The sequence below is a fragment of the Camellia sinensis genome, chromosome 6 (genome assembly GCF_055761805.1).
Source record: "Camellia sinensis isolate YWXY chromosome 6, ASM5576180v1, whole genome shotgun sequence".
In the NCBI taxonomy this organism is placed as follows: Eukaryota; Viridiplantae; Streptophyta; class Magnoliopsida; order Ericales; family Theaceae; genus Camellia; species Camellia sinensis.
The window spans coordinates 202,314,413-202,327,504 of NC_138966.1; the positions used below are offsets into that span (position 1 = coordinate 202,314,413).

The 13,092-nt window shown below is 34.2% G+C and overlaps 1 protein-coding gene across 2 annotated transcripts; it reads right to left on the reverse strand.

The window, feature by feature from the left end:
• Positions 1–308: 308 nt before the first annotated feature.
• On the reverse strand, positions 309–6,925 carry LOC114281985 (uncharacterized). Of its 2 annotated transcripts, XM_028224605.2 has the most exons (10): positions 6,718–6,925; positions 4,601–5,420; positions 4,274–4,403; positions 3,732–4,180; positions 3,456–3,536; positions 3,255–3,353; positions 1,900–2,058; positions 1,642–1,728; positions 1,459–1,527; positions 309–924 (listed from the first exon to the last, which is right to left on the reverse strand). In XM_028224605.2, the coding sequence occupies exons 2-10, from the start codon at positions 5,309–5,311 to the stop codon at positions 628–630; spliced, it is 2,082 nt and encodes a 693-aa protein (XP_028080406.2). In that variant the 5' UTR covers positions 5,312–5,420; positions 6,718–6,925; the 3' UTR covers positions 309–627. The 2 variants fall into 2 exon arrangements, with proteins under 2 accessions (XP_028080406.2, XP_082732001.1); XM_082875875.1 differs by lacking the exon at positions 6,718–6,925 and having other exon boundaries at positions 4,601–5,447.
• Positions 6,926–13,092: the final 6,167 nt, after the last annotated feature.

Genomic DNA, 13,092 nt, shown 5'->3' on the forward strand with positions numbered 1-13,092 from the left:
ATATATATTTTAATTAATTTTTTAAAAAAATTTAGATTTACTTAATATTAATATACTCAAAAAGTAAAAAATTGTACAATAATTTTTTAAAAAAAAAAAATCATTAAATACAATTTTTGTATTTTTTTATATTTTTTATATTTGATGATTTTTTTTTAAAAAAAAAATTCACAAATATTATATTTTTTAAAAGTATTTAAATTAGGTACATCTAAAAAATATTTAAAAAAAATTGCATAAAATATTTAAAAAATTCATTAAAAATAAAAAATAAATAAACAAATAATTCAATTTTCTGAAGCCAAACATGGAGAATATACTTTTGATATATGTAAACTTCAAACTAATACAATGTGTCCTGTATGTTTTTATAGGAGATGAAGAGGGCAGAAAAGCTATACATACAAACTCTCTATAATGTGGGCTCAATGGGAACAAGGAATTGAGTCCATACCACTGGTGTACAATTAGCCAAGTTAAATATCCCTCCGGGCCTTCATTATGAAAAAACAAAAAAAGACTATAGGGAGCCTAAATACGAGTCTCTGCGCCCTATTTATCAGGATCGCAAATGTTTTACCCTACTATTGTGACAAGGTTGTGAGCCAACTTGCCAAGTGCTCACCATTAATGCTTCTTCCCTTTCTTCTTCCGCTTGCCAGAACTGCTGCCGCCGCCATTCTTGGAGAAATTCTGATCTCCAGCAGCTGGACTCTCACTTGAAGTGCTGCGAGCAAAATTTTCAAAAATGCCTGTTTGCGCTGCATTCTGTAACCACTCAAAGAACTCTGCTGGTATGCTTTCTTCAAGATTAGGTGATGCACCTCCTCTTTGCCCTGCGCTACCGCTGTTGTTATGCTTTGACGCTAAACTTGTGTTCACATGGAAGCTTGGCTTGTGAGTATTGACCAGACATCTCATCCCCTGCAACAACAAAGGCACTTTCAACATGATATATGCAACACAGGTGTGTAGTCATATGCACAGTGGTATACGCATTGTGTAATATAGAACCCAACTTAAGTCATAACAAATACCTAATCTGCCATTTATTTATTTATTTTTTAAAAAAGAAAAACAGGAAGAAAAAAAGAAAGAATGATCTCATTTCAAAACCTGTAAAACCACTCATTTGACTTCCATGGTACATCCCGAGACCCCAATGGAGTACTGCTCCTCCATATAGAGAATACTTCATTTTTTATTGCTAATTGCTTGGTGTATTAATTATTCATCTGAAACTTGCACTTATTCGCTTTCATTTACTTCAGTCCTGACATGAAAGCACAATACATTTTTCTGGCAGTTCAAACAAACCTAAATGCAGTCTAATTGGTTAGAGTTTATACAATAGGTTTTCTAATTTCCTTGATTCAAATCCCACTTTGAGTAAATACATGATGAGTGCTAGAAATCCCAGAAGACATCAATTCAGCCAATCAGAAGGAAAATCTTCACCTGACAAATATACCATTCAGTTGCATTATATATCTTGCTATCAGCACAAACATATGCACAAGCATCTACCTGCACATTATTAATACATGAGTAGTAGTGCATCAAAAGAAAGAAAAAGAAAGACAAACTTCAATACAGCAAATACTTAAACACATAGTTTGTCTGTCTTCCATGGATTTGTACCTTCTGCAATATTCCGAAAAAGAATGGTTGGGAAGATTGTTCAACCCATCCATCTCCATCTTTAGCTTGATGAAAATCTTTGCAATCCTACAGAATGGGAACCAAATTTAGTCAGAAAAATCTCTTTTCTTGCCAACAGAATATGCTGTAACTAGAAACCTGGTGCAGGTCTTCCAACATGCTAATACAGTCAGTGCCAACTTTCATAGATGCACAATAATCGAAAGCCATGCAGATAGTCAGAATGAAAGGAAAAACCTGGCACCATCTTGCGGTAGATTTAGATTTTTTGGTGTGAATCCAAACATGAAAATCTCCACACTTTCTACAGGCAATCTGCCTAGACTCTCCAAGAGGGTCCTCACCATCAGCATCTGTATCCGCAAATCCAGAGGCAAAGAATCTATTCCTTCCATTCTGAGCAATCAATTGCTGAAAGCTTAGGCAAAATGAAGACAGATATACAAACTAAAGAATAAATGGTGATATAGACAGTGCCTACTGGAAGGTTCTCTGGAGATTCATGATGTCAAAACTAACAAGAAAGCTTACATCTTACAGTTCTCAACTGTTCCGAATAGACATCATATGTTGGACATTTATGAAATCACAAAAAGAGACATTAGATTCCTTGGAGAAATTGGAGACTCCACATATCCACATACATTAATGGAAAGAAAAACTCACCCAAAGTATACAAGTTGCCAATTTACAGGGTATTTCTAAACCATAATTATTTGGAGGCACTGCATGCATTGATTATTGGCAGCAAAACAAACCAGTTGCAAATGGGAATTATATCCTTGACAAGAGGATTTCAAGGACTTTAATAGGAAGATCATTCCCTATTGCACTTCATAATTATATCGTTAACAAGAGGATTTCAAACATAGATGCCAAAGGTAATTTGTATAGATAAATCCAAATGGTCTTCACGCAACAAGTAAATCAGACAATCCTCAATTGCAAACATCATAGATAAAGAAAAACAATAATGAATTTAACTTGTCAGAGATGGGGGGAGGCAAGGATTTAAATATTGGCCTATACGTAACGGATTTTGGACTTCTGATATAATTATTCACTGATATATCAGTCAATACTATCCAATATTGGCTGACATATAACCATGATAGGATGATTCCTGGAATTCTTTCTATTGCCACAGCCAGTAGGGGTGGCAAACTGAAAGGAAAATTTCAAGTTCCAAATCAATCTACACTGGTTTCAGACTAGCTAACAATTGAATGCAGACAGTGAAGGACAATAGAAAGAATCCCAGGAGTCATCCTATGAGATATAGAAAATCTCATTTGATACCTTGAAGAAACCACTCCTTATAGAAACTTAACCTCACACAAGAACTACGCTTTAAGAAAATGTAATCCAAGGGTTAAGTATGATTCTCCATATAAAAATTCGAAGTAAAAGGTCACCACGGCAATTAAGACACATGCTTAAAATTCTACATTGGCTTAACAACAAACATTATGACATGAAAAGTTACTTGACAGTTGACACAAAAACTGCCACTGCCACTGCCAGAAAGAGAGAGTTCAAGAAGTTAATTGCAGTGAATCCTGAAAAAAAATGAAGACGATAGATATTCAAACCTTTTGAGAAGCATTTTGAAACCTACGGAAGCAGTTCAGGAGCTCCTCCCTCCTTAATTCATCATCATATGTTTTTCGCTTAAAAGAATCAAGTAAAACCTAAAGAAAAGAATCCCATCATACAGTCAGGAAAGGAAAACAGGAGAGGAAATTAAAAATAATTCAAAAAATGAAGAGAAAAATGGAACCAACAACATGTACCTCATAAGCATTCTGGAGTTTTTTAAAAGCTTCCGCAGCCTTTTCATTGCCCATATTTTTATCAGGATGGACCAACATCGCCTGAGAACCAAAGCGAAAAAGCTTAATTAAGAAGCTATCTATATACAATGAATTTATCTAATTTCACCCCATGGAGCATACAACAATCGACTGGCAAACCTATTAAAATTTCCTAGAGAATAGCATAAGTGAACTACAGTGAGGTGGAAGTACATCACAATAATTCCATTTCTGCAAGCAAAATATTAAACTAACCTTTTTCCTATATTCCTGCTTGAGTATAGAGACATCTACATTTTCATAACGGAACAGGCCCAACACTGAATAATGATCTGTACAGTTCAACAACCTAACAACTTCCTCTTCAGATGTTATCTCAGAATCAGTCCCTCTGGTGGAAGGTACTCCAGAGCTACGATCAGCTGATGGACCAGAACCAGTTTCAGGGGATGAAGGCTCTGGCCCACTACGGAAGAAGCCTGGTTGACCTTGCATTCCAGCCGTTTGTTCAGGGGACTGATGGGGCCTCCTATGCTCATTTATGTTGTCCTTCAGGAAGAATATTAGAGCATCACTTGAGATGAAAGACAAGTTCAAAGCCAAAATTAAACCAAGCCACCCAACACATGTCCACGCACAGTATACAGAATACAAAGTTGTTATTAACAACGCAAGCCGTTCATGGCTCAACATGAATGTCAACCCTACAATTTAAAGAAGCACCACCTTAGTTCCAGAACTGAACATAAATAGAGAGAAGATGGCAGTCAAGCTCACAGAAAGGCCAAAACGATCACCTCCAGAGCAGATAACAAGTGCTGTTGTCCAAAAACTTCCACAAAACCACAAGAAAATGATTCCAGAAATGGCAATTAACAGAATCGCAATGGTGAATCCAATAAGAAGTCCTGTTAAAGCCGTTATTACCTGAATAATTATGAGCATTTTCTCAATAAGTTAAGGACCAAAATCAACAGAAGAAAAACCAAACCAGAAAGGAAGGGCCCATGCACAAATAAATTTAAAAATCAATTTTACCTTATAAAAGAGAAATAAAATATATATATATTTTGTTTTAGATAGTAGAAATAAAATAGTTAAGTCAGGGTGTAACTAGGGCTTACCAGGACCACGACAAACTTGAACATTCCAATCATTTCAATTATCGACAGAACACTACACCATATAACTGAGAAGAAGGATGTTGTACCCATGCGTAGAAAGGAGTTAATGCCTCTGATGGTACAGTCCAACCAAACCATTGGCAAAAGAAGCATTATGTTCCCAAAATACATGAGCCATCTCAAGACAATTGGATATGCATGATCAATCTTCTTCCACACATAACAAGCAGCATTTGATACATTGTTTGTGACAGTGATAAACAACGGTTTCTGCCTCTCTAGGCATTCAGTAGCTGCCTTCAAAATGGATAAAGCTGAAGCCCTCAAGTCCCTGAAAACGAGAGCATCTGACGATTCTAAATTACCCATTGTATCATCTGTGTGCAATCCATTTGGCGGGACACCATGATTACCGTTAGAATACTTTGGTCTCCCATTTTCTTCCCTCGAACCAGAAGCTTCCATTCTAAAAACATTTTCTATGCAATCTCCTGAATTACTGTCACAAGGCAGCGGTTGCTCTACTCCCTGTGTTGCACCTATACCTTGCTTCTCTTTCCTCGGAAATTTCTTGGACTTTTGCTTGTTTTTGTTCTCGTCTCCTATATGATCAGTTTTGTTCACACTCTCAGAAATAGGTACAGTCGGCTGGTTACCATTTGGGAGTTTGCGATCCAACCCATTCTTTTGTAGGTTTCCCTTCCGAGCCATGAAATATAATTTATAAGCTATTATCCAAAGGGTATGCCAATTTAATCCATTTCTGGTTACATTAATAGATCCATTCTCCGAAAATTAGAATCCATGGTAAATGTTAAACCTACCACCATAAAATTTGGACAATTAGTCTATATAATTAGTAGGCATGATTAATGCAGCAAAAAGCAACAGCAGCATATGGAGAAACGTCAACACTCTCTTGATAATTACAAACTAAGAAGTTTATGTTATGACATTGGTAGCATGGGGTATGCACATCCATCAATCACACAAATAAATGAAACTACCAATTTATCATTCCCCAGCACAACTTTAATGCTATAGCATAATGTTTGGCCCTTGTAAGTAAAATAAACCATTTCCCCTTTTGTTTATGCAAAAAATTATCCTCAATGTAAAACCAAATAATTTTAAAACTGAAGGGGATAGCAGGGTAACTCAAAGAAATAAAGAAAAATCACCCAATGCCCCCAGGAAAATGCTCAAAATAATTTCCACACTGGAAATCCCATGACTACCTGAAGCAACCAACAAATTGCTCACTTTGGGAAGGAAAAACCACATACTTCCAAGCAAAACAATGAAGGCAAAGAAAGAAATATCAAAAATGCCTTACAACTATCCTGTATCTAAATGACACACAAGCATGCATACAGATAGGGAGAGTTCAATAAATGCCTCGGGTAATCCCCGCACAATCTAATAACTTTCTTGTCATTGGTACATAATTTGGAAATAAGTAGAGAACAAGCTCAGCTTTATAAGAAATATCCATTCTCTAAAGATCTCTACTTTGCACGCACTTCATTTTAAGCCAAGATTGTATCTTGCAAGGGGTGTTCCATTCTACGGAATGCATTTTCCTAAGGAAAACAAATATACCGACACATTTCATCACCGGAAATTATTGTACAACTGAAAGGGATGCCAAACACTTCAAGAAAGACAATTCAGCAATGGGAATAGATTATAAAATGCACATAATCCATACATAACAACATAATACAACGATCCCATCATTCAGAATGCATTGCAATACAAAAAACTCGAACACCAAAGCTAATTCACAAGCAAAAATGCACAAAGCCCCAAGAGTAATCCACTTAGTTATATCACCAAAACCTACAAATTACAATATAGACAATTCAAAAAAAGCAGCATTTAGTAAAATACACAATAGAGGGTAAGGTAAGTCGGAGTAGAGAATACAAAGAAAAAAGGAATAAGTATTGTGCATATATATATATATATATATCAAAGGAAATGAAGATTGAAGAATCCTCCTTGTGTTTTAAACCCAACATAATCATTTCATGGTTCTTGAAACTAGGTCGGACCCTCCTCGTGCTCCAAACCCTAGAATACCTGTTTCTGCTTATGTATATACGTATGCTTACCAGAAAGAGGAGGTGATGGTGAGAAGTGATCGAAGAGAAGAGAGTCCGCGCAACCCACAGAGAGAGAGAGAGAGAGAGAGAGAGAGGGCAGTCTCTGTTTCAGTTTCTCCTCTTGTTCGGGTTTTTCAGGGAGGGGTCAGGGAGGGTAGTGCCACGCGGCCCACACTGTGCTGTTCAACGTTCAAATACTGTAATTTTTTTATTTCATATCTATATAATACGGAATGATGTTTTTTGAAAATGTCTTAAAATGTATGTGAGATATATTTTGATTCAATGATTTAAATTGTCTCATTTCAATTTCAATGGTTGAGATGTCTTTAGTTCCTCTCTCTCCATCAATGGTTGATGAGGAAGAGACTTTATTTTCCTCTTTGAGCATCAACGGCTTTATTTCCCTCTAATGGTCAGAAAATATCTCTCTCTCCTCTCCATCACAGATACTCATCTCCTCTCTCTCTCTCTCTACCTGCATCGGAGCCCATCCCGTGCGACGCCGACGAACATCGATCACCAACGTCGACGACCACCGACACCACCGACCACCTCCTCTCCTCTCACCCTTCTCTTTCGTCTCTCTCCCCTTACAAGATAAACTAGAACTTCCAACTTGAATTCATGATATTTTTTGCTTGAATCTGAATGTTTTGTGGGTTTGGTTGTAAAGTTGAATCTGAATGTTTTGTGGGTTTGCTTGAATCTGAATGTTTTGTAAAGTTGGATATTTTTTTGCTTGAATTTGAATTTTTTGTGGGTTTGTAAAGTTGAATCTGGATATTTTTGATATGTGGGTGTTTGGTTGTGTTGATTTTGAAATGAGTTTTGAAACTGGATATTTTCATAGATTTTGAAACTGGATATTTTCATTTTTAAAAAGTTTTGGGTCTGAAATGGGTTTCACTTGAGCAGCCTGATATGGGTATGTTTTTATTGTTTTTGTTTTTATAAAACATGTTTCTGTATACATTTTGGATACATACTTTGATGGTTGTCATGATTAGTATAGAAAATCAATTTCATAATTTTTATTTTTATTTATATTTTTTTTAATTTTATTGACAGGTTCACAAGGAGAGGATAAGAGGGTTCTTTTTTATAACAATGACTTGGTTTTGCATGAAGGATTTCCAGTTCCAAAATCTGTGCAAGATACTGGGTTTGATGCCCCAGAGATCAATTCATTTGGCCACTCATTTAGGTCAGTTTTATTTTGTTTTTTTTCCTTTTTTTTCCCTTTTTTTTTATATTTATAATCGGTATGAGCAAAAATGGAAGTTGCATCATGTAGCAATTAGGGCTATAAATCAATCAAGTTTGAGCCCAATTAACGAGATGAATTCTATCATGAAAAAACTTGACAGGGACTATGATGCAAAGAGTGAGAGACAACAAACTGTTGAGGAATTCTATCGAGTGAACCACATTAACCAAACATATGGGGCTTGTTTGGTTTGTATTTGAGAAACATGTTTTGAGATAAAAAGTACAAAAATTTGTTTGGTTTGGTTTTTTTTCAAAAGATGTTTTGAAAAATTATTTTGAGAGAGAATTTGAGAAAAAGTGATTGATTTGATGTGTATGAAAGAGAGATTTGTTTGGAAAACTTGTAAACTAAACAAGTTTTGAAAAAAAAAATTAGAAAAATTTGTTTGGTTTGATTACTTTTGAAAACTTATTTGTAGAGAATTTTTTCCAAAATTTTTTGAGAAACACAAACCAAACAAAGCCATGATTTTGTAAGTTTACTATAGTTCGATATTGTTTTCAATTTTTTTTTTCATTATTGTTTTTGTTTTTATATGGGTTTTTGAAAACAATGACAAAATCATAAACACACATCTTTTCCATTTTGGTGTGAAAACATTCTTGAAAAATTCAAAAAAAAAAAAAAGTTTAGAAATGTTTCTTAAGAACAATATTTTCAAAAATAGTTTGTCACACAATTTTTTTTCATTTTTCATAGATTTTGAATATATTTTCATAGACTTTGAATATATAAACCCAGTTTATACACTCTATATTTTCATAGATTTTGAAATAGATTTTGAATCTGGATATTTTCATTTTTAAAAAGTTTTGGGTCTGAAATGGGTTTCACTTGATATATATACATGTATAATCCAATTGATGAAGGGTTGGAGATGTTCTTAGTAAAATGTTTAAGACCCTAAAATATTTTCTCTAAATTTACTACATAGCAGGGGTTGGGTCTTGGAGATGTTCTTGGTCTTGGTTGATTCCAAAACTAATCAACTTCCAACTTGAATTCATGATATAATAAGTCGACCTACACTAAATTGTGTCCATTTCAACTCTGAACCAAATGACAATTATATGCAATTCTATGAGAGAATGAGGGCTGTAATTAGGCATAAATGACAAATATACACTAAACAGTATCAATTTCAACTCTTAACCAACCAAATAATGATACATTACATGCAATTATATGCAATTCTATGAGATAACAAAGGTTCAAATCAGGACATAAATGCCAAATAACTATACTCCCTATGAGAATAATATAAACTGGACTATAACTATACTCCCTATGCCAAATAACAAAGGTTCAAATCAGGACATAAATGCCAAATAACATAAATGCCAATTATATGCAATTCTATGAGAATAATGCAATATTTTACACAGAAACCAATCACAATAACTATACTCCCTAAGCTTCCAATGGCTGAAAGCAGGCAGCTTCATCATGAGAAGAAGTTTCAGACTTAAATTTGAGAAGTCGTAAACTCTGGCAATCCATTTCCCTCAGCTTCAGAAGCAAAAGCAACACAATGCCACACCCAAATCCCAAAGCAGCACTAGAACCAGTGAGTGACACAGTAGCACATACCAACATCACAAAAGACTCTTCATTTGTATTCATATCTCTTGAAGCCATAGCCAACTCAATCCCAGTAAAAAGAAAAAGCACCCCAAGCATCCCGATTGGAAACTGACCCAAAATTCTCCCAAACGAGTTCCCAAAAACAAGCCCAATCACAAGCTTCGCAATCCCCAAAAACACCACTGACGCCCCGCTCCGTTCGCTGAACCGGTACTGTCCTGCTAACCCCCTAACACCGTGGCAAACCGGCATTGCCCCGAACCAACACCCAACTAAATTCATCACTCCAACACTCAAATTAAAGGGAAAATTTCCAATAAGTCTTACTTTCCCATGAAATGTTCATTAGGTCTTATTAACACTTGGATCAACTTTCTCAACATAATGCTAATATGATTGAAGAGGAAATTCTACGGGGAAAATAGGATTTAACTGGTCAAAATAAAACTGTTTTGATGTATGTTTTTTCGTTCTTAATTATCAGGTTATCCTTTATGTTTACTTAACTTTCATTAGTTGTTAATGGATGCAGTTATATTGAATTTATTAATAGTATATTCTGTGTCATTTAGCAGTTATATTGTTTTCATTTAGCAGAAAATGAAAACCTCAACATCATTTTGATGGGTAAGAAAACCAACCATTTTGATAGCAATTTGTTAAAAACCTTTTTTTATTCTTCAAGTCACTGCCTCACTTCTTAGGGGTTTGTTTGGTTGCTCACTTCTAATTCTGTATAATCTGAACTGTTAACCCCAAATCTTGGCAAAACTTTACCTTTATGAAACATTCATATATGTGGATGTATGCTTAAGTATTATTTGGTTGTAATATTTGTTTAAAAAAATAGTATAGCTAATTTTATTTAATGAACCTTGGGTTTAATTTTAGTTAGATTTTCCCATTAACATTGATTTCAAAGAAGTAATTAGAACCTGTTTTTGAGTTTTGAGATCCTTGGGTTTCATTACTTTGGTTCTTCTATGTTGTGTGCTTTTGGATGATTCACGTAACATTTTTTTAATTAAGATAGTATTGTGTTATATATAGTTCATAAGTTGAGGCTCAATTTTACCATCAATTGGTCAACTGCCTTGACAAGATCAGATGAAAAAAAAACTCACCCGCTTCTAATCGAATTATGATTTGCAACCCGTTTCGGATTTATGGTTTGAATGAGAGTGAAAAAAAATTGAGTCGACTCGGCCCTTTAGCTCTTTGAGGTGGGTGTGTGTGAATGAACTCTTTGGGGGTGGGTGTGTAAAAAAAAAAAAATTAAAGTCTGTTTCGAAATTATAATTTTTAATTAAAAATTAAAAAATCACTATAAAATATTTTATCATTTTTTTTAAGATTTTTTTTTTTGGGGTCAAAAATTAGAAAATTAACTAAGTTAGCAATTTTCAAATGGAGCCAAAATATAGTTGAGAAGAGTTTAATTGGGACATTTCAATGGTTGAGATCAGTTTTATTCAGTTGGGTTAGGTTAGGTTTTTTATGGAAGAGGGTGTGAGAATCAAGGAGTTCTATTTGGGTTTTCTATTTGTGTAAAATGTGATATGATTTGTGTAAATGTGAGGGTGTGAGAATCTATCATTTTTATTTGGGTTTTGATACGATAATCTATGTGTAAATGTGATATAGTCAGGATTTGAAACTCCAAATGAAGCCCCTCCTCCGCAACAAAGCACATAGCCTTACAAAGAAACCCAGGTAATATTTTATTTTTTTCTTATCAGCCCAAAAACTTTTCTTGCTGCAAAAACTTTTCATCCCATAAACTTTTCTTCCTGGTCTTCTCTCTATTATAGATGGGCTACTAACCAATGATGAGCTTCCTCTAATTTACAGCAATTTTAGTATAATAGAAAAGAATTAGTTTCAACCAAACTATTAACATACAAGATAACAAAATTCATCCACTCTTTATCCACTTTTCATGAGATAACATACAAGATAACAAAATTCTAAGAAATTGTTAAGTAATTGAAGCACACAAAAAAGGAACTCATATCCTATCGCGTTTCCATTATAGAAATGGTCAAATTATTTAGTGAACAATATTTCGACGTGCCCTCATTTGCAGTCATCGTGAATATTCAAGCAATGTATTCACTGTGTGTATATATAGATACTAGGATTCTATGCACACACAAAAAATGTATAATAATCTTGCATGGGTGATTTAAGGATAGTTCAAACCCCAAAAGGCAATCAATTACATGTTTAAATTACAAGATTATTACGCTAGAAATTATTATAGAGAATGATAAGATTGGTGGTTGGCATTTGAAGGGGTAAGATGAAAATAGCAAAGATACACAGAAGAGGAGATTGAGATATTACAAAGATTACAGTTGAAATGTTTGTATAGAAGAAGGCAAAGGGTGAGGTGAGAGATGGACACACATAGATGGACATGAGTGATGACCCATCACTACTGATTGGCCTATATATAATGCAAAGGACTCCCAGATTGGGGACACACTAATAGACCTTCTTGAGGCTCTTTTAGCTTTATTATTCTATGTTAATAACTTAAATTTTTTTTAATGTTTTTTAATTTCCCAACAGTGGCTTCAAGACCCATCGTTCAACACCAAAATAGAGGTATTTTACATTGTCTCTTGAATTTCCCTTTCTATGCTCTTGATCGCTGTTGTTGGTTAATTATGTTGTTTGAATTCTGAATCCTAAAGGATTTGTTATTTGGATTTGTTGGTTGATAATATTTTGTATTACTTCTAAGATTTCATGTACAGCACACAGTGTTTCCCTTTCTATTTGACATGTAACTTTATAGAGTTATGTCCAATTTTGGAGTTAATAATAATGTATTTTGGAGTTAAGCCCATCTCAATCTCAATTAAACAGTGGACGTTTTATTTCTAGGTTTTTAAGTCAGTAGAAAATTTGCCAAAAATTTACCAAATAGGTTTTTGTTTTCAAGCTTCTTTTTTTCTCCTTCCTTGAAAGTTCAAACATTGAGTTTGCATTTGCTTTGATTGTTGAAATACTTTGTTCTTTACCTGCTCGCAAAACTTTTTACTTTATTATTGACTGTAAATGAAATAACATAACAACAACTTAAAGATTGCATAAACACGTAATTAAACTAAAACAAAACTATTTGGGCATTAATTGAATTTCATTTGAAAACTCACATATGTTCTTATAAAGTTTAATTTCAAATCCCTTCATTTGATTGGAAACTCCCACAGCTTCTGTGAACTTAGATAGATGTTTTTGAGTTTGTTTTGTGGTGGGTCACCAAAGCTCAACAATGGTTGTTTGCCTATGCCATTTTCTTGGTATAGAAACAGGAATTTTCAGGTTGAAGGCATAATATCATTTCTGTAATTGATAATTTATTTTTAAGACAAGAAGGGTTGGGATTACAATTATATTAAATTAATAATTGATAATTTATTAAATAGTATTGGGATTACAATTATATTCTAATCCCAACATTATTTATACCGTGCCTTCAAGCACGGGTATACGCTAGCTTTATTAAAATACAAAAA